Source organism: Adiantum capillus-veneris, chromosome 21 (assembly GCF_014529385.1).
Source record: "Adiantum capillus-veneris isolate H3 chromosome 21, ASM1452938v2, whole genome shotgun sequence".
In the NCBI taxonomy this organism is placed as follows: domain Eukaryota; kingdom Viridiplantae; phylum Streptophyta; class Polypodiopsida; order Polypodiales; family Pteridaceae; genus Adiantum; species Adiantum capillus-veneris.
This window is the reverse complement of record NC_140951.1, coordinates 9,446,365-9,471,291: the sequence shown is the minus strand read 5'-3', so window position 1 is coordinate 9,471,291 and position 24,927 is coordinate 9,446,365. Positions and strand designations below refer to the sequence as shown.

Here is a 24,927-nt window from a genome sequence, read left to right as displayed (position 1 = left end):
GCCGTTCCAGGAACTCTTCTGGTAGTGGGCATGGTGGTAGGGCACGAGAGTCATCAAGGACTATTGAATCTCCACCTCCTCAAGATATAACACCTAGAAAGAGAATGAAGCAACGTGCCCAACGCTGGAGAGAAGCAGAGGGCCAACAAACATCAGAGTCCGATAGGGAGCAGCCGTCGCGCCCCCAATCACAAGCAGGACCATCCAGGACTCGGGTGGTCAATACAGACACCGAATCAGAGAGTGAGCCACCATGGCTGCGAGAAAAAATACCGCGCACACACCGGGTGGCCGTTGGGGGGAAGACATTGCCTCAAGGCAAGGGAGCTCTCCCCACACGACAAGATCGGCAACCAAGGGAAGAGGAAGAATCAGAAGAGGCTGTAGAACCAGCCTCTAAGCATGTAAACAGACGCAAGTCTAAGTTTTTCAAGAAGCCTACACGCCGCCCGCCAGCAAATGTGCAAGTGTCCCCAAGACAACCGCAGCGGCGTCAAAAAATAGCAAGGGCATTTGCAGAAATCCGCCACTACCAGAAGACGACGGAGCTCTTGATTCGATGTGCCCCCTTTGCTCGCACTGTGAAGGAAGTGCTTCAAAGCTATGGAAATCAGTATAGAATGCAAGCAATAGCGCTAGAGGCTATTCAAGAAGCTACAGAGGCCCACATCATTTCAGTGTTGGAAGATACCAACCTATGTGCCATTCATGCAAAGCGAGTGACAATACAGCCAAAAGATATGCAGCTTGCACGACGATTGCGACGAGACTTCGAGCATTAGCCAAAGTTACCCCTCTTTTTGTATTGCACACCCTTATCTTTGTAATGATTTGACTTTCCAATGACAATATGATCAACAGTTGTGTCTACTCTGTCTATTATCTTTGTAATTTCAAGTTCTGTATGTAATTGCAGTCAATTTCAGTAAATTTGTGCATTTTAAGTACCCTTAGGGGTAGATAAGCCTACAAAGGGCAGAAAAAGGCCTGGCCACAAGGGCGCGCAAATGGACCATCCAAAACTGATGGATGGGCCATTTGCTCGCCCTTGTGGCCAGGCCTTTTTCTGCCCCTTGTAGGCTTATCTACCCCCAAGGGTACTTAAAATAACCAAATTTACTAAAACCTATTGGTTTTGCATCAATATTTTATATGGATCCTTATGGACACCTTTTTTTTGGTCATTTCAAGCTTTGAATTCCTTATAGGATATCAAAACAAATAACATATTGTGAAACCAAGTGTCCAATGTAATTTGACTTTTTGGTGCAAAGGTGTAGTAGGTAGAGCTAAAGCAAGTGATAGTTTGCTGGAAACTTCATTTATAATTGATTTGAGCTTTTCTAGTGTCCTTGAGTGTGAACATATACTGGAATTTCCAGAAAAAGGTTGCATTTAAATGAATGATGCAAAACCAATCCATTGCAATAAATTTGTGCTTTTTAAGTACCCTAGGGGGTAGATTGGCCTATAGGGGGCAAAAAAATGCCTGGCCACAAGGGCGCGCAAATGGCCCATCCAAAACTGATGGATGGGCCATTTGCGCGCCCTTGTGGCTAGGCATTTTTTGCCCCTTATAGGCTAATCTAACCCCCTAGGATACTTAAAAATCACAATTATACTCAAATTGACTGCAATTACATACCTTAAAATAACAAAGTCAAAAAACAATTCATATCACCAATTGAAACAATTTTCAAGATTGACAAATCAGATTGAAAAGAATTTGCAATATAGAGAGACAATTTCAAATATTTTTTATTCCTTCTAGCACGGTGATTTTACATCATGTATCTGAGGAGTTCAGAATTTTTTTGACCATTTCCTGGCGCCTATTTTGCGCGTAAGGCAACTCCCCAGTCAAGAGGGACTGCGCTATGGCATTTGGGTCAGTTGAGCCAATGGAAGCATGTATCCCTATCTGGGCAAGCACTTTACCACGAAAGCCAGTGCCAAACGCTGTGCATACAAGGGATCTACGCACTAGGAACACTTGATGCGCAGTTTGAGCAATGGTACTCAAACACAAAAACTTGCTCAAAGCTTTTAACGACCAAGTCATAAAATGGGCTTGGGGAGTAAATTCATTATGGATAATGGACACATCGCCAGGGGGGAGTTGTCCGAGGTAATGCGCAAGGGAAGCTTGAGGTCCAAAGCCCGTCCGCTTGCCACCCGTCCTTGCAGCAAAATCATCAACCTCCACAACATCCTGTCATAAACCGATGAAGGTTGAGAAAAAAGACAACAAAGGATAAAATAGTAACATGAAAATTAGAATATAGTTTACCTCCTGCTCCTTGTCGTCCTCCTCTCTGTTGCCCTTTGCATCCAAGTCAATGCTCCCATGCACCACAGATACAAGCTTTGGATCATCAAATGGGAGGTTGCATAATGGCATAGGCATCCTAGCAGCCTCAACCTTGGCTTGCGTGGCTTGGAAATCTTCATCAGCCACGTGCAACTGCTCTGCTGCCAGGACCTCCGCACATAGAACTGCAATAGTGTCAGCAACAGAGTCCCCATCTGGCAAGAGCTTGCTTTCTAGGGCATCTAGCGTATTGTCTAAGGGACATTTGCTGCCGGTGCATAGCACGTTCAAGCATTCATCCATGCGCAGGCCAAATGCTTTTTCCAAATCATGCAGGAACACAAACTCCTCCCCATCCACTAACACTGAGGAGAAGCGGCTAATTTCTACCTCTGGGATAGCAACATCTGTCAGTGGTAGTGGCACTGGAGTGTCACTAGGGCCCGCCGCAACTATGGATTTCTCAACCACTTCCTCAAGACCCCTAGGGTACTCGAGCTGGTGTGCTTTTCCTTCCGTTGCAGGGTTCATGGGGATAACCTGCTGCTCCTTGGTGTCCTTGATAAAGGACCCAACTTGAAGGTGTGGTAAGCGGAGCTCCTCCAAATCAGGTTCCTCGCTCACCAAGAAGATAAATGTTGCGAGCCGAGAAAGGTACTCCACCCCCAACTTGCGCTTCTTGAGCGCTGACACCCCAGGGGCTTGCTCGTCCAAGTAATGGCCTGCATTGGTTGCAATTTCTTGGAATCGTTGCAACCGCTTGGAGAATGGGCGATCACCTTTGTGTATATAGCGCAAAAGATCGCAAGGCACCCAGATCCCTGCATGTGGGGGGATAGATACATAATATTTTATGATGTGCTCCTCCATGAACGCAGAAATCTCCTCAAATGCATCCATGTGAAGGGCAACTGTGGCGTCAAGGTCAGGGAGACGAGTAAAAAAGGTGTGGAGGTCCAACTTCCCTTTGTATTTGGTGTCCTCGAGGAAGAGGATGAAGCGTGACAAAGGGGTGGATGTGGGTACAGATGTAGAGGCTGTGGCAGCATCCATGTTTAGCCTGGGGTGTGGATAGAGAGTGGAGGAGCTTAAGAGTTGCAAAAGTGAAAATAGTGAATGAGTTAGGTGGCCCCCCTTTTATAATGTACCCTTTTTTTAAGACATTAAAAAAAAAAGGCACTTTCACCAAAAAATGATTTCTCATCTCAAGGCAAAAAATTATATTCAAAGGCATGATTTGCCGAAGCAAATCATGTTGATTACAGCGGGGATCAATATGAAAATTGCAAGAGTTACAAAGTTATAAGATCGATAGCATAGTTCCATCTATCCCCCAGTTCTCCTCGACCTTCAATTTGTCTTCCATTCTCTTCCCAATCTGCGACATTCATTACAATAAGCATCTAATGATCGACAAACCATGATGTATTGAAAATTTGGTAGAAGGATTCTCACCTTGTGACCTTGTAAACGAAATTGTGCTTGTTGAAGGGCCTCAAAACCCATAATAACCAAATGTTCTCGAACATTACTGAGAGTCCAATGCTTGTTCACTTGGACTGCCTCCAAAGCATCGTTGGGCATCTTCACTGCAATGTCAAAGCTTGCAATAGCGCCGTCTACACTCTGTAAGGGAGTCCACACTCCAAGCTTGCACATCCAACGATCATAATGAAATCGCATGTACAAGGAGGTGCGGGATTTCAAATAGCGCATTCCAATACCTGAAGCTCCAACCTTACAACGGTACCGGTCCCCGTTGTGCATGCCCTCCACAAAACCCCAGTCCTCTTCTAAAAGCCTTCCTAATTCCTCGTAATGCGTATCTTTACATACAAGCATTGTGGTAGTCTCCACAAATCCAAACTCTTTAAAAATGTGCACAAAACAATGAATAGGCAAACACCAGCTTAAGCCCACAGACCTAGAAGCTTTAGAGTAATTCAAAGAGTTTTGGACATCCATTATCATCTTTTTTCTTGAAAGATGCTACCGACCACAAATCTGGGACCGGACACTCCATACTTAATAAGGAAGTTACTTTGATGGGTTCAAGCGTTCCAAATGCTTGTGTAGAAGTAGGGACAATATAGGAGTGAGAATAGAAGAAAATCCTTCTTTGAACCAGTTTGGTTGGGCAAAGATGCGGGAACATTATTGCTCCAATATCCGCATGTATAGCATTGAATGTGCCGGAGAGACTATGTAGTGGCTGCTCCTCCACCAACGTGGATGGAAATATGACTATAAATGCATGACAAATGTTAAGTATGAATCCATAATAACATTACATTGTGATTTCACACCTAGCTTTGTATTCTCAAAACATGTACTTACAATGTGTTGGAAATCGAGGTGGTTGTTGCAAGTGCATGGTTGACATTGAGAAAACATGTTGCACAATGGCTACGGTCCCCTTGTCTTTGCGGTTCTTGAAGCCAAGGAGCTTTCCTTTCCAATGAAGATCCAAGTTTGCACGATTCCGCACACGATGAGGGCCAACAACAGATGGTTGCATGTATACCCAAGCACCTTTGGTGAACTCTTGTGGAACCCACTCATCATCTACACCTCTAGTGTTGTGGCATGCAAGTGCTGTGACCTCATCCTTTGGCCGCCTTTGCGAAGTAGAGTTGGCCATGGTTGAGCAAAGCAAACTAGGAGGAGGAGAAGAACCTTGCTTGTTGCTACAATGTAGGTGGGATAAAGTGATATGAGAAAATGGTCAACCCTTGTGGAAATGGGAGGAGAAGGTGGACAACCCTTGCTTGGTGTGGCACTGGGAGGAGAAGGTGGATAAGCCTTGCTTGGTGTGGCAATGGGAGGTGGTAGGGGAGGAGAGAGGAGCTTCCTTGCTGCAGCAATGGAGATGGTGTAAAGAGAGAGAGTGTTGGAGTAGAGGATGAGTGTGATGGTTGCAACCAAGGAGGGGTTGGAAAAGGGGTTCTAGAGAGAGAAAATCCCTTTTTTCCTAATAACTACTTTTGGGGGATCTCTGGATAGCAAAAAAAGATTTTTTTAAAGTTTTTTAAAAATTTTGAATTTTAGGGTTTTTGGATGCACGTTTTGACTTTTTGAGATCAAAAAATACTTTTTTGACCATAAAATAGTTTTAAGGGGGTTTTCAGAAGATGAAATTTGAGTTTTGAAATTTTTGAAAAATTTCAAATTTTTGGGATTGTTTCAAAACCGGATCAAAAAGGAGGGAAGTTGGAGGTTCCATATGGCCCACCCACCCCCCCCCCCCCCCCCCCCCCCCCCCCCCCCCACCCCACCTTCTCACTAGGTAAGAGCCCATTTAAAAAGTGTAAGACTACTTTGTCCCCCTACATTTTTGAGGGCATAGAGTGTGTCCACCACCCTCTTCTCATTGGCTGGCCTCTAATTAACCTTAATCCCAAAGGGCCCCTAGAGGGTTCATATTTTTCCTAATGGTTTCACGGTTTATGGAGAAGATAAGTGCTCCTTTTTCTTCCAAACCCTTTTCATGTTAGTTTCCTTGCTCGAAGATACTCGATCCGTGTTCGAATCCATGGAACCTTCTTTTGTTTCTTCAGTGAAGTTTTAGGTACCTAGATCTAAATTGGTTTATCCTTAACCTGTGTTTTTGGTACCCAAATCTTCCTGACTCCTTGCATGCTACATGTAGCATTTGATTGTCGAGGGGATGGAGAAGATTGGCTTCATGGATTGGTTTATTGATTGCTTCTTTTCCATTCCTCCTTGCTTGGTGCAATTTAAACAATGAGTTGCCCACCTTTAGGTGATAGCTTTAGTTGATTCGTATCCCAATCTGGGACTGCTTTGTATGTACGCATCCAGGGAATTTCAAGAATCATCGTCTCGTTCATGTGTTCATCTGGCAAGCATACAAACTGAATGCGAACATGAACATCCATGTACTACCACGTTCAAGTTGACTACTCCCAATGTTGGAGTTGGATTCTTGTTGCATCCTTTGATTGTCGCTATTCCTGCTATCAATGCTTGACTTGTTGCCTTCTTGTATGTGGAATAACTGACTGCATTCACTCTAGCTCCTGTGTCTACCAAAGCATTGGTGCTATGATTGTTGAGCTATACTTTGATGCGCATATCCATTCTATTCTTGTTGCATCCTTTGGTTGTCGCTATTCCTGCTGTCAATGCTTGACTTGTTGCCTTGTTGTATGTGGAATAACTGACTGCATTCACTCTAGCTCCTGTGTCTACCAAAGCATTGGTGCTATTATTGTTGAGCAGTACTTTGATGCGCAGATCCATTCCATCTAACCAGTCGTCATCTGTTGAAACTGCGTCTTTAGGTAATTCCCATTGTCGATTATCCATTTCCAAAGTGTTGATGGGAATCGATATCTGTTGATTCTTGAGAGCAGCTTTACGCTTGAGTACCTGAAGTCTAGATTCCTCTTGGGCTTCATCAATAACCTGTTGTCGCTTGATCTTTCTTTGTTTGGCTGCATGCATTCTCTCTAGCAATTCATTGGTTAGTGGCAAATTGTATTTCTTTAAACGACATCCACTAATCCAATTAGCCATTGGTTCACCATCTAGGGTGGAAAATTTTACTGCTCCAGTTGGAGATACATTTTCAATGATAAATGGTCCGTATCCCTTTTTCTTAAACTTTGGAATGTGTTGCTTAAGGGAATAGACTAGAACTAAGTTCCCTTTCTTGAAATTTTTTGTGATTAAGTGGGAATCAAAAAACTGTTTTTGTTTTCGCTTTTGTGCATAGATATGAGCTACAACAGTTAGCCTTTGCTCGTCTAGCTTTTCCAAATCTTCAAGTCTTTCTGACAATTCATGTCCAGTCCACTCAAGATTCTGTGCTACCCTTAATGTCGGCAATAGAAATTCTATTGGAAATATGGCATCAAGACCATAAACATGGTTAAAGGGCGTAGCATTTATAGCTATTTTGAATGAAACTCGATAAGCCCATAGAGCAGCATGGAGATTCATTTCCCAGTCTGTCCTTTCTGAACTAACCACTTTGGTCAGTACCGAGCTAAGAATTTTATTTGTATGCTTAGCTTGTCTGTTTTCTTGTGGGTGATAGGGAGCTGATTTGTTATGGATGACCATAAACTCATTAAGCAAAGATTCTATTACCTCATTGAGGAAATGAGTTCCCAGATCAGTGACAATCTCTATTGGCAGTTCATATCTCATGAATACATACTCATATAAGAATGCAACAGTGGTTCTGGCATCATTCTTTTGAGTTGCTTTAGCCTTGGCCCACTTGGTCAAATAGTCCGTAGCTACAATGATATATTAAGCTTGGGTTCTATAAGCAAGTGGCTATAACGGTCCAACAAAATCTATACCCCATTTTGCGAAGGCTCTAGCTCCCATCATCGGTCTTAAGGGCATGTTGTCTACTCGTGTTGGCATTTTTGATTGTTGACAAGCATCACACCTTCGAACATATTCTTTGGCATCTGCAAAAAATGTTGGACACCATATGCCTGCCATCAAGATTGCTCTTGCGGTGGTCTCACCAGAAAAGTGACCTCCAGCTAATCCAGCATGTGCTTGTTCTATAATTGGAATATACTTGTTTTCATTTGCACAACGACGCAAATATGGATTTTTACCTCTACAATACAACTGGTTCCCAATAAGAGCATAGTCTCTTGCTTCAGTTTCAATTGCTCTTTGACGGTGTTTACTTATATCCTCCAGAAACAAAGATACAAGTCGTTCTTCTGTAGGTATCTCCATCTTTGGGCATCTGGCAATGTATTGTTTCATTCGAGTTGCACAATCCCTAACAGACTCACCATGTTTCTGTTTAAAGCTGTAGATTTGAGCTATCGTATTATGTTTAATTCCCGTTTTGGAACAAGCAGCTACAAATCCTTGAGCTAATGCGTTCAAGTCCATGATTGACCTTGGAGGAATGTTTTGGAACCATGTCAAAGCTTTTCCTTCTAATGTCATTCCAAACCCCATGAATGGAGTATGGAAATTGACTATACGCTATGCTCTTAGCACTTGCTTAAAGCTTACTAAGTGGTCATATGGATCCCCTGATCCACTGTATTTTCTGACCCATTTTTGAAAATCAGCTGGTCTGACACGTCTATTTGGTTCAACTCCAGGTCTTCTAGGAGTTGATCCTGTTCTGAGTCCTTCAAACCAGTTTGTTGGAAATAGTGACTCATGTAGCCCTGGACTGGCCTTGGTGTCACCCAGTTTTCTACGTGATGAGGTGGTTTTTGGTTTCTTCACATTACTCTCAGATGATCTCTCACGGTGTTCATCCCTTGAAATTGTTTCTGGTCCTTGCCCCAATATCCAATCCCGTATGAAATACCCTTGGTATTTGGTTTGTTCTACCTCCTCATGAGTCATCATAACAAAGTTGTTGTAATAACAATCCCTAAACAGGTAGGTTGGTAGGTCTGCTGATCCCTTATCTTTGATCTTGAAGATATAGATGATCTTCATGGAAATTAATTGTCCCGGTTTGACATGAGAAGTCCACAAAATATCTTTTATGTTTCTATCTTCCCAACAATAGACTTCGATCCTAGGATTATTCGTACTAAGCCGTTTCAAAGGCTTCAAGTCTACTTGATTGTATCCCTCAAATTCCAAAGTTGGTGGTCCTTCTTTTGCTGACATATCTGGGATTATAGTGTTTACTTCTAATCCCCATTTGTCTATCACATCAGGGTTTTCGACCTGTAAATACTGAGTTCCATTTCGATCCATGTACATTTTTCCTTGTTTGTTTTCCATAACCTCTTCTTTGAACTCAATACCATGGTCATCAATGCGAATAGCATACTCCTCATTAGGGTCCAAGTAAACCTGGCCATCATGACGGTTAGTCTTGTAAAAAGATAGTTTATGCTTATAGCGCACTGTCGTTCCGATTTTCGAGTGAGTCGAGTAAGAAGACATTTTGGATGTTGCATCTGAAAAAGTGTTTGAGACTTCTTCAAGAATTGTGTGCAAGAAATAGCCTTGATTCACGCTTTCTACGGTAGATACTCTACTGGAGGTTTCTCCGAGTATGCCTTGATTTCCTAGTACACGACCAGATCTAAGGTTCATATAGACTTATGAAGCCTTGGATAGAGTACTCACCTTTGGATTGACTTGTCATCAATTTTCACTCGATTCAATTGCAACTTTTTGTCAAGCCACTGATTCCTCGTCTGCAACCTGATTCCTGTACAAAATTAATCAAGCTAGCTATTTTTCTATAAAGACAGTAGAGCTCTTGAGAACTCTCATGATTGGCCTCGGTGTATCACTTCAAATCGTGCTATGGGAGTCCAAATTTTACTTTCAGATTCGTCTTTAGCAAAATCATAGGTCTAATATGCAACTTGTATACTGAGTGTATCTCTACCAACTTTGATCCGATTGAACGCAAAATTGCCCTATGGCCTTATATTATGTTGGTCTAACACTTATAAGCCCAAAAGTCAAAATTAAAGTCTCTGGATAGTAGAAGTAAATAATTACGATTATTTACTTTTGTCAAGTTTTGACACTTTTTGGATTGGTTTGGTAAGTATACAACTTGTTAAAGCCCTTGGACAAGTTTCAATAAGTTTGGACAGAATTTGATCAAGTTTACCAACTGTTCCATGTCTGCAGACTTTGATTTCGAGAATCTGGCTTAAGTCTCACTTTTGTGTTCCAAATTTCACTAAAATTGATTTGTGAGGTCTACTTGATGTGCTTGACCTTGTGGTATGCTCAAATGTCCAAAATCATCAAGTTTTAAAGCAGATACAAATAATCATGATTATTTACTTCTGACAAATTTTTACAAATTTTTGTCCCAACTTTGACACAGATTTGTTAAGCACCTTAAGTTAAGGTCACTAGCCAATTTTCATCCAGTTTGGATAATTTTTTGGTCAAATGGTCATCAATTATCTGTCTGCAGTCTAACTTTGCAATTTTAGTCACCAATTTCACTCCAGTGGTCCAATTCTTACCAAATTTGGTTTGTGGGCTTATTACAACATGGTGAAGCTAGTGGTATGCAGACTTGGTCAAAAAAGTTGAAAAATAGGGTAGATCTAAATAATCACGATTATTTACTTCTGATAAATTTTTACAAATTTTTGGTCAATTGAGCATATACACATGTTTATTACATCAACATAAGCCTATGAATCAAATTTCAACAAGTTTGGACAAATGTTTTCCAAATTTATACTCAAGTTTCAGAAAGTCGGTACAAACTTTAGTTTTTACCCAGTTTTTTGCCAGTTTAGTGATCTAAATCTCTTGGTCTTTACAAAAGTTGTTTGTACACATGCAATCAATTAGTGGTATGAACCTTGGTCAATTTAGAGCAGAAAGTTAATAATCGTGATTATTTACTTGAGGCTTGAAATGAGTACTTTTTTGCAATTTTCTCAAAGACACTCTTTTTATGATGTTTTTTAAGCCTATAAATAAAGTCAAAACTTAATTTGACCTAAAATGTCAAGAAAAAGTAAATAATCTGAGTTTTGGTCAACTTCTTGAAATTTTTACCTCGAAGTGTCTTTGAACTTACCCACTGGTTCAGACAACTCTTAGGCTTACTCTCCAGTCGGATTGAGTGAATTCAAGTCTTTTCAAGCTATTGCTAGCCGTAGACCTAAAATTCTGCAACTTTACATAAACAACTCACAGATGATCGTTTGGGGTGAGCAATGTTCTGAAATCCACCTCGGATTCTACTTACCTACTCCTAGATTCTCTCGCAATGGGGTTGTGGAAAGTGTCCACAAACACTCGCTTTCTTGTGTTATTTTTATGTTTTTTAGAGTCTCGATCTTAAGACTTGTCTCGTCTACCAATCATTCTCCAAATCCTAATCTAAATATACAATCCTACAGTCCTAAAGATACTTAGCAAGTAGGATTTCTTCCAAGCTACCTCTACATAGCAGAAGACAACAATCTTAAGCTATGCGATTTCTAAAAGAAAGTTTCGAACTCTAGGTGAACCTAAAGGAAGTTAAAGGACAACTACACAAGATGCTCGTGTTTTTTCCTAGTTTAGGTCTCTTCGATCCCCGGCAACGGCGCCAGATGTGGGACGCATGTCTAACCTCACCATCCTATCTTATTGCAGTATTAGTGAGAACCGCGATTAATTTGTCACCCATGGGACGAAGCTGACTCGACTAGTGCATAGAGGCTACAAGAGGTTGTCAATCTCTCGGAAAAATACTAACAACTCGCATTTAACTCAAGCTAGACTTTAATGACTGAAATCACCAAAAGCCAATCGCTCATCGACAAGCAAATCACATTTGTTACAGCATCAAATGACATCCAAATGTAACGAAATTTCTAAGAAAAGTTTATAAGAACTAAGCACACATGCCTATGGCCTCAAACCCCACTTTAGGTCAAGTTTCAAAATCACGATTATTAACAGCAGTGGATTTTTGACCTAGTCGTTTTCGACCCAGAATGCATCTAAATGCTTAGCAATGATGCCCCAATACCCCTCCTATGCTTAGTTGCTGATTTAAAAGTGTAAATTCCTAGTTATGATGAAATTAGGCCGCGGGTCAGCGACGCCAAAAGCTACAAAATACTGTGAATGGCTTACGTCAATGCGTAGAGCTCTTACCTGTGGTTGCAATGCAACAAACGCAATCGCAATGTGACAACCGGAGAGGGAATAGGAAGCGCGAGAAGGAGAGAAGTGAGCGTCGTTAGCTCACGCTGTGTATTTCTTATCCAAAAACTTCTAAAAAACGTACAAAAATTGGCTTTTATACCTTAGCCAAGGTTTTTGGGTGGTCAAAATTAATAATCTAGAGTTCTATCAAAGCTGGTAATTGACTGACTGATACAATTTGGAAGCTTGTAGCCCCGACTCATTAATTACAAAGTTTACCAAGAAAATAGGAGTTACAATATTCCCGATTTATCAAAATAATAATTGTTTTACAAGGAGAACTCCGAAAAATGGTGTTCGATTTAGGTTGCTGCTAACAAACTCAAAGGTCTTCCTACATCATATGGTGGAAGATCATCTCTATGACGCTTGCCAAATTTTGTATAAGAAAGTATACCAGGCTACCTAATGGGGAACTAATGACAAAGTTTGGTAGGGGATTTGCCTATGATAATTGTGCAGCAGCTCAAGAAAATGCCAAAAGTTTGAAGATTGCGTGGGCTGTGATGGGTGGTATGGCCCTGGAGAATGTAAAGGCCCAAAGGGGAGGCTTGAATCGCAAGGTGAACAAGTTATTCTTTGATATGGTGTGCATGTCTTACATGGACAAACATAGTATTTTGTTGCCTCCTATGGCGTGACAGTGTACAATCACCGTACAAAAGCAAGTGAGGCTGCACCCAGATCCTATACACAGATTGGGTGAGTAAATTATCAAGGATCGTGATGGAAAAATTCATACTACAGAGGAGCAGGTCGCTTCTGCTAAATTGGTCTTAGCAAAGAAGAGGGATTTGTGGCTATGCAACAAATAGAGCTACTCAGCCTGTGCTCTAGTTATAGCAGAGATGGAGAGACTCATAACAGACATGCAAATATTATAAGAATTTCCCCTAGAAAATGAAGTTGTTGTTGTCAAGATGGAAGCTGAGATAGGAGTACTGGATAGGGTCTTGTCAAGGGTTGGTGCCTTGATTGATTCTGCAAAGATGAAAGAGGAGGTGTCCACCCTACAGGCACTTTCAAACACTAAAGAGTATTGCTATGCTGAGAGTAGTGGTCTAAGCACTTGCAAGTGCTAAGACTACCTGCAAGTGGTCAGACCATTTGTATGTGTATGGAGCTTATGCATGTTCTTAGACTACTTACAAATGCCTAGACCACTTGAAAGTGCTCATAGCACTAACAATAGCTAAGACCATTCACATGCATGTTCTTGGAGACTTGCAAGGGATCCAATTGTTGGGTTAAGCCTTAGCTTACACTCACGATCAGAAAACTCCCTAAAAGCCAAGCATGCACCATTTAAGTGCATAGTCACATTTTTCTCTATAGAACCTACAAAACCTCACACATGCTACTCATTCCCTACACACATGCTACACACTTTTTGATGGCCACATGCCACTTGAGGTCTGGGTTGCATTTATACGCGCGTACCAAAACAATATACATATAAAACGTCATTATATGCCAAAGTCCCAAATAACCACTGAAGAGTCTTATTTTTTTATTTTTGATTGAAATGGCAATTGCCGGTTTTGATCGAAACCAACGACTGCTTGCTGATTTGCTATAGGAGTTGAGAGATTGCATAGTTGGAGAGCTAGAGACGGATAGAGAGTATTGAGGTATGCTTTTAAACTTGTTTATGTGTACCAACTTGTTTTTCTGTGCGGTGCAGACTCATGTGGTGTAGTAGTTTTTCTCTCACCACAGAGTTGGCTTGCAGGTTATAGGCCACTTTGTGGTGTGTAGTCATTCAGCTCACTCAAGAAGTGAGTAGAATCTAGTCTCTTTTATTGTGCTGTGTAGCCACTTGGCTCATTGCAGGGAAGGGTTTTATGATAGATTTAGATTCTCACTTGTGTGGTGCAGTAGTATATCTCTCACCACAGAGCTGAGTTAGAATTTAGTGGTCAACTCGTGGAGTGTAGTAGGCATGATGCTACACCTCTCACTTTAGAGTGACCTATAGGTTTCTCAATTTTATTTTAGATCAGGTCAAATCATTGTTTGTACCACATAGAAATGCAAGAGTTTTTCTCGTCAAATAGAGAGTGGAGAGATGCATAGTTCATGCCCTCTTTATCTCTGTGTGACACACTGTTTACTCTTGTGCTTTGAACTCCAAAGACACGTCATTGTTCATCACTAGATGACTAGGTGTTTTCTTGGATGTAGATACATACGATATTTGGCTTGCATATGAGATTGTTAAGTTGTCCGCTGATGTTTGTGTTGTGAGTTCCACACACTTCATCAGGGATTATATTAAGTCACATCATTGTTCTTACTGCATAGAAATATGAGGGTTACGTTTGTCTACCTGAGAGTGGAGAGATGCATACCTATGCCCTCTTCATCTTAGCATGATATGCCTTGCCCTTGTACTTTTTAATTCGTAGATACACCACTCATCACTAGATATGACTTGGTGTTGTCTTGGATGTAAATATATATGATGTTTGACCACAATCTAAGATTGTTAAACTGTCTGCTGGTGGTTGTGTTGTGCGTTCCACACACTTCATCAGGGATTATATTGATTGAATTATCAATCAACATTACAAAAACGTCCAAGACTTGTGTTGAGCATACCTCACACAAGATAGATTGTTCACATGTACACTCCGATTGTTTATGTGTATTTTGTAACACACATAACATGGTCCAGTTCTTGTGATGAGCGTCCCTCACACTCCTAGCCTGTTCACCTCTCTCTCTCTCTCTCTTTGTTTGTTCTCCTCTCTCTATTGTACAATGTATGGTTTGAAATCATAATATATTGCTGTTTGTTATAAATTATGTTAGTTGTTTACAGTGTAGGGTCATGACACAATTTGATAGTTTACCCTAACGTATATGTTTTAAAATTATATCTTGCAGATATGGCGGACACCAAACTGGAAAAACATCAACGAAAATTTGCCTTCAAAGTTGTAGTACATCACTTTCATCACATGTTAGAGCATGAGCTTCATTGTTGCCTAAAACCCTCTGCGCCGGAGTAATATTACCAGTTTGCAAAGGCCTTAGGTGAAGTTTGTATTTGAGCAGCTCCAGCTTGTATTTACGCCCGCTGCTTTTGACATCTCTAATGACACCAAGTTTATTATTGAACATGGTCAACTAGTCTATTGGATAGACCGCAAACATTTTTTAAGATCTAAAAATATTGAAATCATTACTTTGCTAGGCATAGCTGCTCGCATACAACTTGTGCAACAATTGTATACTAAGTTCAAGAGCAAGGAGAAGCTGGAAAGAGCAGCAAAGCAAACGAGAGTGGAAGCTAGCTCTTCTGATGCTACCAAAGAGCCAAGAGCTACCATTAGAATAGAGTTTGCTGCTAGTGCCACTCTTGCTCTGGATCAGTCTTAGCTCCCCTCTGTATTGCATGTTTTACCAAAAACTACAATCTTTAACATACAGGCTCCACAACTGGGAGAAGGGAGATGGGCACACGTGAAGCATATAGGTGTCACCCATCATGCATTTAAAGATCCATTGTATGCAACAAAGATCTTCAAAGTCCACTTGCATGGACCCACAATGGATCAACAGGTTAAAGAAGAAGCCAAAATTTTGGACATTGCTCATAGCAACATTATTTATCCACTTGCCGTGGTCCACCACATAGAGCGTCCAATGCTCATTTCATGTTTTTGGAATGGCAGCCATGTAGAACAATGGATAAAAGAGTGCAATAAAGATGGTAGTCAATGTTACAATCACAATTATGTGACCACTGAAGGAAAAATAGAGTTGTTCAAAAATAAAATTTTGTAGATAATAAACGCTCTTCTTTAGCTCCTGAAGTATCTACATATGCACAACTATCTCCACAATGACCTGTACTCCCGCAACATGATACTTCATTTTGGACACAAAGGGGTCTATGCAGCATTGTCGATTGGGGGTCATGTACAAAGACCAAAACAACAACATGCTTTCCTCCTCTCTATGACTTGCAAATAGCAAATAGAAAGCAAACCAAGAGATATTTTCCATGGGCCACCTCAGAATGCATACCTACTAATCCCCCTCCCTGGAATAGATCCATGGACATCTTCTCCATGTGTCATACTTGTAAATGACTCTTGAAGTGCATGTCAGTGCCACAAGAGCAAAACAAAAGGGATTTTTAAAGCAATGTATTCACCCACCTTGAGAGTGGCAAGCGAAACAATCCCTCAACCCAACCTAATGCTTTTGATATTTCTCTTTGTCTAAACGGTGCCCATAGCGAACAAGGTCGATAGGGTCTTCCGGGAAATCAAGGTGGGTGATGTGCTGAGAGATATAGAATGGGATTCCAAGAAAATTAGTGGATCACGTTTGATGCATTGTGTGAATGGTTTCTCTTCAATAGATAAGACTACACTAAGGTGTAGAAATTTGTCCTGCTTTTGCCATGCTTGTGTGCATGGTCAAGGGATAAGATGTGCAAACAAAGCTCACGTAGAAGCATGGCAGTACTTTGAGGATCATACCAACAGAGGCTGACATAGATGAAGATGTTTCAAGTCGATCCGTTGCACTCTGAAGTGCTTCCCATGCAACCACAAAGCTCCATATTTGTGATACTGCAGCCAAAAAAATGAAACAGACTAAAAGTTATTAAAGAAAACTAATTTTCATGCACAGCTCAAAAAGGAAGTTGTGAAATGTACATGCCAATCGTAACCCCTTGACACTCCACTCCTCTTTGCCTCTGAGAGTGTCGCATCTAACGACTGCCCAACTGGAAAGTCAGGCAATTTTTGAAGATGGTCTGGAAAAGGAAGGTTTCTAGTTGTACGGTTGCGCTTGAATTGAAGGCGATCCGTCAAACGTTGTTGCTTTTCCCCTTTGTACCTCTCTAGCCACTTTTGCATGATGTCTGAGTTGAGAAGGCAAAATCTCATAACCTTTCCTCGCATTGTGATGTCCATCTTCCTAACGATGCCTTGTCCCTGCGGCTCGTTCCTTGTTACCTTGATGTTGACCTCAGTAGTCCACATTCGGGGCATCTCTAGATCAATTGAGACAAAAAATTCACTGATGAGGACAAGAGACTCTTGTACAAGCCATCCTTCGGCCATGCTACCCTCGGGGCGAGCCCTTTGACGAACAAACCCCTTTAAAGTATTCATAAATCTCTCCAAGAAGAACATCCACCTGCTATGGACGACCCAGCAACTGCAACTTCATCGACCACATGCACAAGTACATGCATTTGGATGGTAAGAATGTTTGTTGGAAAGTACTTCTCCACCATGCACGCTGCTTCAATAGCATTTAAGCGTGCTGCATCGATGCTGTCTTCTCTTATCTCTTTTGAACTGATGCAGCGTACCAACTCACTGATTTTGTAGATTTTTCTTCTAATGTCATCGGTCAAACAACCCTTTATGGCAATTGGTAAGATGAACTATAAAATTTGTACCAATCGTGGGACTTAAGACCATTGAGATTGTCATCTCTTGTAAAAGCCGTTTTCAAACATCGCATGCACCCTGTGGGAGTCTTGAATGAAGATATAGTCTTTTTCAGTTGTTGCTCTTCTGCGCGACTCAGAACCCATGGATCTTTTGGTATAAACCACTTTCCATTAGGTTTAAGTCGAGACCACATCTCTGGCATTCGATCCACAGCCTGCAGGTCATCTCTTTGGGTCTTGCTCTCCCTTTTTCCAGTGATGGTCTTCCAGATGATCTTCTCCACATTCTTGAAGATGTGCATTGGGTCGAGCGAATGATTAATCAACAGATCACTCCAGTACAGGAGATCATGGAAAATAGAAAGTCTTTTTATTCCAGGTCGTATCCAATCTCCCCTCTCTAGCCACATGTTTTTCCAATCGCTCGCTTTAAGTGGATGCATGTCATGTTTACATATGTTTGGTCCACATAGCTCATGTCCTTCAGGCAAAAATCTACCATGCTCCTTGTAAACTGTCTTGCTCAAATGCTCAGAGCGGCGAAAGCCAAGTCGAGGACCACATTTCGGACATGCATGATTGCCCGAGTAACTCAGGCCTAAAACATCATATATTAAAATTTAAAAGCGTTGACATAGCCATGAATCACATGCGTGTGAGGGTTTTAAAGGCACTTACCTCAGCACTCACCGAACCCTCGCCAATCGTGCATGGTCCACATGAGAATGCCTTGCACATGTACATTCGGTCATCCGATTGGTTGGGACATATCAACCACATCGATTCTTGTCCACAAGATTTGGAGCTCTTCTATAAGTGGTTCCAGATAGACGTCCATGTTCTTTGCTTTGTACTTTCTTGGGATGATCAATGAAAACAACATATGGCCCTTCTTGATAGTGAGTCATGGTGGAAGATTGTAATTAACCAGACAAATAGGCCACGTGCTCCATGACGAACTCTGTAATCCGAATGGGTTTACTCCATCCATTGCCATACCAAAGCGGATACATCAAGGCTCGTTCTTAAATGTAGGCCAACTTTCCTCTATGTGCTTCCATGTACAAGAGTCAGCAGGTACCCGCATAACACCATCTCATCGAAGCGACCATGGACTTGCACTTGAACATGCTCTTTATTCTTGGAATGATAGGAAAGTGTCGAAGGACCTTTGCTGGGATAAATTTTCCTTATGTGTCCTCCCTGTACCTGTTTGATCCACAATTGGGACACTATTCCAGGTTTGCATACTCATTGCAAAAAAGTATACAATCATTAGGACAAGCATGTATTTTCTGATAATCCAAGCCCAAATTAGTAAGAAGCTTTTTAGCGGTTGGACGGGTAGGGGGCATGTGATTCCCTTCTAGCAAGATTTGCTCATTCAGCAACCTGAAGTTACATGAACAAGTCAGCCCTTTGATCACTTTATATGAACTGTAATTTGCACTTTACCATGCTTAGGATAAATATTTGTACCTAAAAATCTCTGTGGCTGAGGCGTCAGACCAACCGTAGACAGACTGCAAATTAAGTATTGCCAATGTGGTACGGAGAACTGAGATTTTTGCACCAGTGTAGAGCGGCATGCGTGCAAGACTTTGCATCATCTTGCCCTCCTCATCGTTGCTATCATGCCGTCGATATGAATGGGATGGATGAGGTTGGTCCACAGTACTGCGCTCAATGTTGTCGCCTTCTATGTTGAAATCCATGTCAAAGAACGCGTCCAACATCTTCTCCATCTCTACTACTTGAAATGCCACTTCAGGTATTGGCTGGGAGGACTCAGTCAATGGCTGCTCATTTGAAAATCGTCTTCTCTGGAATGAAGTTGGAGCAATATCTACTTGCGGGCTTTGACTTTCAATCTCTAGACCATGAGATCGATAATGCAGGTCTTGTACTTGCTCTATCGGAAAGAGATCGTGATTGCGTATGTGTTGGTCGTAAATTTTTCGTTTTCAAAAGGTCTGATGCTTGCAATGCACACAAGGACACGCCATCCTATCGTCCATACTTTATCTACCAATGATGCAACAAATATTTAAAACACTAATTGTTATAACTACAAGCTTTAACAACCTCACATTCTCTAGCCAAGCCCGATCCCCGTACACTTCGATCTAGAGGTGCATGGAGATTAGGACCACGGGATAATAATCTCGTCTTTATTTCTCAATGACTATATATTAAAGTTCTTGAAGTCTGTGTGCACTTTTGAAGTTCGATTGCATTTTGTTCAACTTTTCTGCTAGCTCTAACAACCTCACATTCTCTAGCCAGGCCCGCTCCCCGCACACCTCGATCTAGAGGTGCACGGAGATTAGGACCACAAGGTAATAATCTCATCTTTATTAGTTAATCATTATATATTAAGGTTCTTTCAGTTTGTGTACACTTTTAAAGTCCGATTGCGTTTTTTCTACTATTAATTTGACGCTATCTCTAACCTAACCTATAACATAACCCTAACCTAACTTAATGTAACCTAACTTATAATCTAAACTTAACCTAACCGAAGTCCGTTTGCGTTTTTAGAAGTACACGAGTCATTTTCGAAGTTCGATTTTGTTTTTTCTACTATTAATTTGACGATAGCTCTAACCTAACGTATAATCGTTATGCCTAACCTGTAATCTAACCTAACGTAAAACCTATACCTAACTTACCTTAATGTATATAACCTAACTTATAACATCTATCTAACCTATAATCTAACCTAACCGAAGTCTATTTGCGTTTTTCGAAGTACACGAGTCATCTTCGAAGTCCGATTGCGTTTTCACTACTATTAATTTGACGCTAGTTCTAACCTAACCTATAATCATGATGTCTAACCTATAATATAATCTAACCTAACGTAAAACCTATACTTAACCTAACTTAATGTAACCTATCTTATAACATCTACCTAACCTATAACCTAACCTAACTGAAGTCCGTTTGCATTTTTAGTACACGAGTCATCTTCGAAGTCCGATTGAGTTTTTAGTACACGAGCCATATTAGAAGTCTATTTGTATTTTCTAGACTATTATGCCATTGATAGCTCTAACCTAACATATAACCTAAACCTAACATAACCTAACCTAACATAAAAACAACACAATGGTGAGGCAATTAGCAAAACGACAACCCATAGATCTTGCTCAGAATGCATATGTGATGTGGGCAAGCTCTATGGCTTGCCAATTTGGCAAACGGCTCACCAATGTGTTGTTTTTAGAGTTGCGAAGCGATTTTATGGCCTGAAAACCGATCGCAGACATATAGACAACATAATGGCGAGCCGTTGGCAATATGGCAATCCATAGAGCTTGCCCACAATGTATACGCCTTGTGGGAAAGCTTTATGGCTTGCCATATTGCCAAACGGATTTCCATCGTGTTGTTTTTAGGGACAAGAGGTAATTATAACGCTTGAAAATGGCTCACAAACATATAGACAACACCATGCCGAGCCGTTTGGCAATACAACAAGCCATAAAGCTTGCCCACAATGCATATGCATTGTAAGCAAGATCTATGGCTTGCCATATTGATATGCATTGTGGGCAAGCTTTATGGCTTGCCGTATTGCCAAACGGCTTGCAATGGTTCTATTTTAGGACTTGAAATCCGCTCGTGGATATATAAACAACACAATGGCGAGCCGTTGACAATATGGAAAGCCATAGAGCTTGCCCACAATGCATATGTGTTGTGGGTAAGCTTTATGGCTTGCCGTATTGATGAATGGATCGCCATTGTGTTGTTTTTTATATGCGCTGTGGGTAAGCTCTATAGCTTGCCGTATTATCGAATGTAGCTTAACCTAACTTAACCTAATGTAGCTTTACCTAACCTAATGTAACATAACCTAACATAATAAAACCTAACGTAGATTAACTTAACCTAACCTAACATATAAGATAACTTAACCTAACTTAACCTAACCTAATATAACTTAACCTAACATAGCTTAACTTAATCTAACCTAATGTATAAGATAACCTAATATAATAACGTAGCTTAACTTGACATAACTTAACCTAATCTAACTTAACTTATAACTTAAACTTAACCTAAAGCATAAACCCCATTAACTACATAATTTGAAAAACAACATAATTCAATAAAAAAATTCTTCAAAACAAGATTTTTTCATAAACTTAAACAAATTTTTTTCATAATTTAAAATGAAATTTCACATAACAAATCGTAATTTCTTTTAAAGCATTCAAAGTTTAAAGCGTGAATTTTCTCTTTTTTTACTATATAAAGTAATTTAAATAAACTTAATATGCATTTAAAGGTTTGAACACTCACATTAGTCCTATTTAAGCAATGAAAGTTGTCGCCTAAGTCTTAGAGCCAGCAAAGACATACATACAAACACAAAGTTTAACCATAAACCCTAAATCTACAAGTAAACATGAAAACAATCTTACCTTAGTGTTATGCGCTAACCCACAAGCAAAATTAGCACCTTTGACAGTATGTATCGCAGTAGATCTATGGGAGAGGGTGAAGAGGAGAGCTTGAGATGTGGCGCAAGAATTAGGAGAAATGCGCAGAGAAAGCTCGCGGTTTCGATTTTTGCAGGTACCGACGGTACAGCTATCGATACATGCATCAGAATAGTCAACGAAAAGGACGTCAGAATGCGCATTTGTGCATTTGTGCTGGCGTCGGAAGACTGTCGAAATGGACGTTGAAAATTTGAAAATAAAATTAAAAAAAAAACCTTAGCTCCCTCCATAAATACACACACATATACTGAAACCCACCAATGACGCCGGTAATGTGGCGCCGGAATTCAAGTGACCTCTTGTAGTGTTATTAAACACATTCACAACATCTGCACAAGTATTACCATTCTTCGGGGCATCTATGACCGTCTCAAGAGGCACTTTCTCATCGAGTAAACGATAAAAAAACTCACAAGTAACATCTTCGAGTGTACCAGTATCAAAGGTAAAAGAAAAGGATACATCAACACTTGCTTCTGATAATAGGCTGTCAAGAAAACCAAAATCATCACTTACATCATCACACAAAGTCTCCATTTGCACCACTTCTTCACAGATACTCTCATCATCACAAAAACTCATAACCTCTTCAAATGAAGCATCCTCACTCTTCTTTGCTACTGGTTGCACACACTCCTCGCAAGAGACGAGTCCTTGCTTTCCCTTTCCTATGCTTACATCCTCACTCCTCCTAGGAGATTCCAAAATTCTCTTCTCTCTCTCGGCATTTTCAAATCCCACCAACCATCTTTCTTTCAATGATCTGACGTCCCTCATAAATGGAGCCAAGTCAAACACCATCGAGTCATTGCGGAAAGACTCTTCATCAACAGATGCATCATCGAGCGAGGCAGTATCACATAAATAATCTTCATATAAAAAACTTTATGTATTAGACTCAAAATCACTACAATATCCATCATCTAAAATCTCATCATCGTAATGCATAAGCTTTGTGATAGATAAATCTTCCACCATGTCAACCACCAACCTCTCCATAAGAGGCAAGCCATACAAATCCAACTCCCAAGTGTCTCCCTCAAACAAACTCCACACCATATGCCCAAACTCACCTTGTAGTGATTCAAAAGTAGTGACAAGGGAGTCCTCTATTGAATCTTGAGGCTTTAGCAACCTCCAATAGCGCAATAGCAATGAGACCTTCAAGGTTGACTAGTTGTAACGCTACTCATCTAGAAGCATGTGCAAAAACATAAAAGCATCATGAGACAAGCCTTGTGAAGCATATGCAGCTTTTGCTACATCACTATCAATTGCAAGTTGCATCATTTCATGCTCAGCTTGAGTTATACAAGACTGTATGCATTCACTTGAAGTGCCACAAAAGTATACATGACCTCTTGCTGGCGGCTTTGAACATGCATATTACTTCAACAAAGCTTAATATTCCAACTATATTGCACTTGCTCAGGAAGACATTCATAGATATGTCAAGCATCCTCATACAGCCTTTCATACATGAAATCAGCCCTCTCTACATCATCAAAGATATCAAGCTCTAAAATCAACATATCTGCTTCAACAACCCATGTCTGTACATCCTCATCCCTCCTTCCACAGAAGCATACATTCATTGCTGCCATTTTTGCAGAAGTCTATGATGCCTGTGTTGGTCGCTCAAAACCAAAACGGCTCTTGTTACTGAAGGTACTCAATGACGGGTCAATGACAAGCTCCTCAATGTGGCGCGCACCAAAATGATGATAGGAGAAAGCCAGAGCAAAAGACCCCTATAGCTTGGCCTCTCTGCCAATTCGGGATCACAAACCTATTGACTTAAACACCTGCAAATGCAACTTCAAAGACTGCATCCAGCTGTGATAGATGCTTACTGTTACTCCTCTTTTCATATGAAACTACATCTGTTTTAACACCAATGGCATGCAAAAACTAGAAATGACCATATGAACACAAAAACATCAAACCCAGATCAAGAGCACGTTTGACGCCACACGTAGCAGCTCCAAGGAAATAACAATGTTAACCCTCTACCAAGAGCAGAGTCTTCTGATGCTCCTGTTCCTTGGTTTCACTTTTTGATACCTAAAATGATCACGTATACATAGAAACATTTATTGAACTAAAGTCGAGAGGATTTTAAGCTACATGCTCGATGCTGTGGACGCTCTCTGATGACGAGCCTTGGAGATGCCCTTCTTTAATGTACTAGCAAGCCACCTGGAACTGCGAGATGCACCTCCTCATGTTGCTTGACAATATGATATCCCGCCCTGACATTAATCAGCCCCTTAACCAGTAGTTCGTGCTACCCGCTCGACTCCTATAATCTCCACTCGAGCCCCTTCTACAGCTCGATTGGTGTCAATCCTTCAGCTGATCACGACTTCCCTTCAATGTCATCTGATATCTAAGGTGACTCTCCTCCTTGCAGCTCCTGTATTGCCCTCCTTTTGCATATGCAGCCCGGATCCTTGACAGTACTCTTGCAGGCTACTTTCAGCTTCTCATGCAGCGTCCTCCTACTGCATTCGGTGCCCTCCTGGACTTGGGTACATCGCCTTTCGATTCAAAAGCGATGCTCCCTAGCCTTGGAAGCCCTTTGTACAACGCTCAAAGGTCCTTTGTTCCCTCTTGATGACGTCCCTTAGGCCACTTTCCCTACAGGTTGCGGCCTCCTCTCATAGCCTTGGCGACGTCCCCCCCTCCATATTGCTTCCTTCACCTCTTCTCAGTGCTTCCCCAGGCCAGCCCTCTTGCGGCCCCTCAACATGGCGTAGCTCTCAATACCTCCCTTCCTTTGGCAGCACCTAGCTCCCCTCCTTGGTGATGTTCCAAAGCTCCTCCCCTTTGAGTGGCTTCTCGACCTTATCCTCCAGCTCACGCCATGGTGGATGCCCCTTAAAGCTTCTGCAGTGTGCGACGAGCCCTGCAATCGACCTTACGTGCTAATTGCCGAGCCTGGCCTTTTCTCATCCTCATCCACCTGCTCCTGGCCCTGTAACCCCCACATGCCTTCTCTTTCCTTTCTTCTTGGC

The 24,927-nt window shown here is 41.2% G+C and overlaps 1 protein-coding gene and 1 pseudogene across 1 annotated transcript; both read right to left on the bottom strand.

Moving 5' to 3' along the window:
• Window positions 1-21,956: 21,956 nt before the first annotated feature.
• Window positions 21,957-22,777, bottom strand: LOC147430524 (uncharacterized). The gene has a single exon (XM_086493138.1). The coding sequence runs from the start codon at window positions 22,709-22,711 to the stop codon at window positions 22,127-22,129; it is 585 nt and encodes a 194-aa protein (XP_086349264.1). The 5' UTR covers window positions 22,712-22,777; the 3' UTR covers window positions 21,957-22,126.
• An 18-nt stretch (window positions 22,778-22,795) lies between these two features.
• LOC147430523 (uncharacterized) lies at window positions 22,796-23,514 on the bottom strand (annotated as a pseudogene).
• Window positions 23,515-24,927: the final 1,413 nt, after the last annotated feature.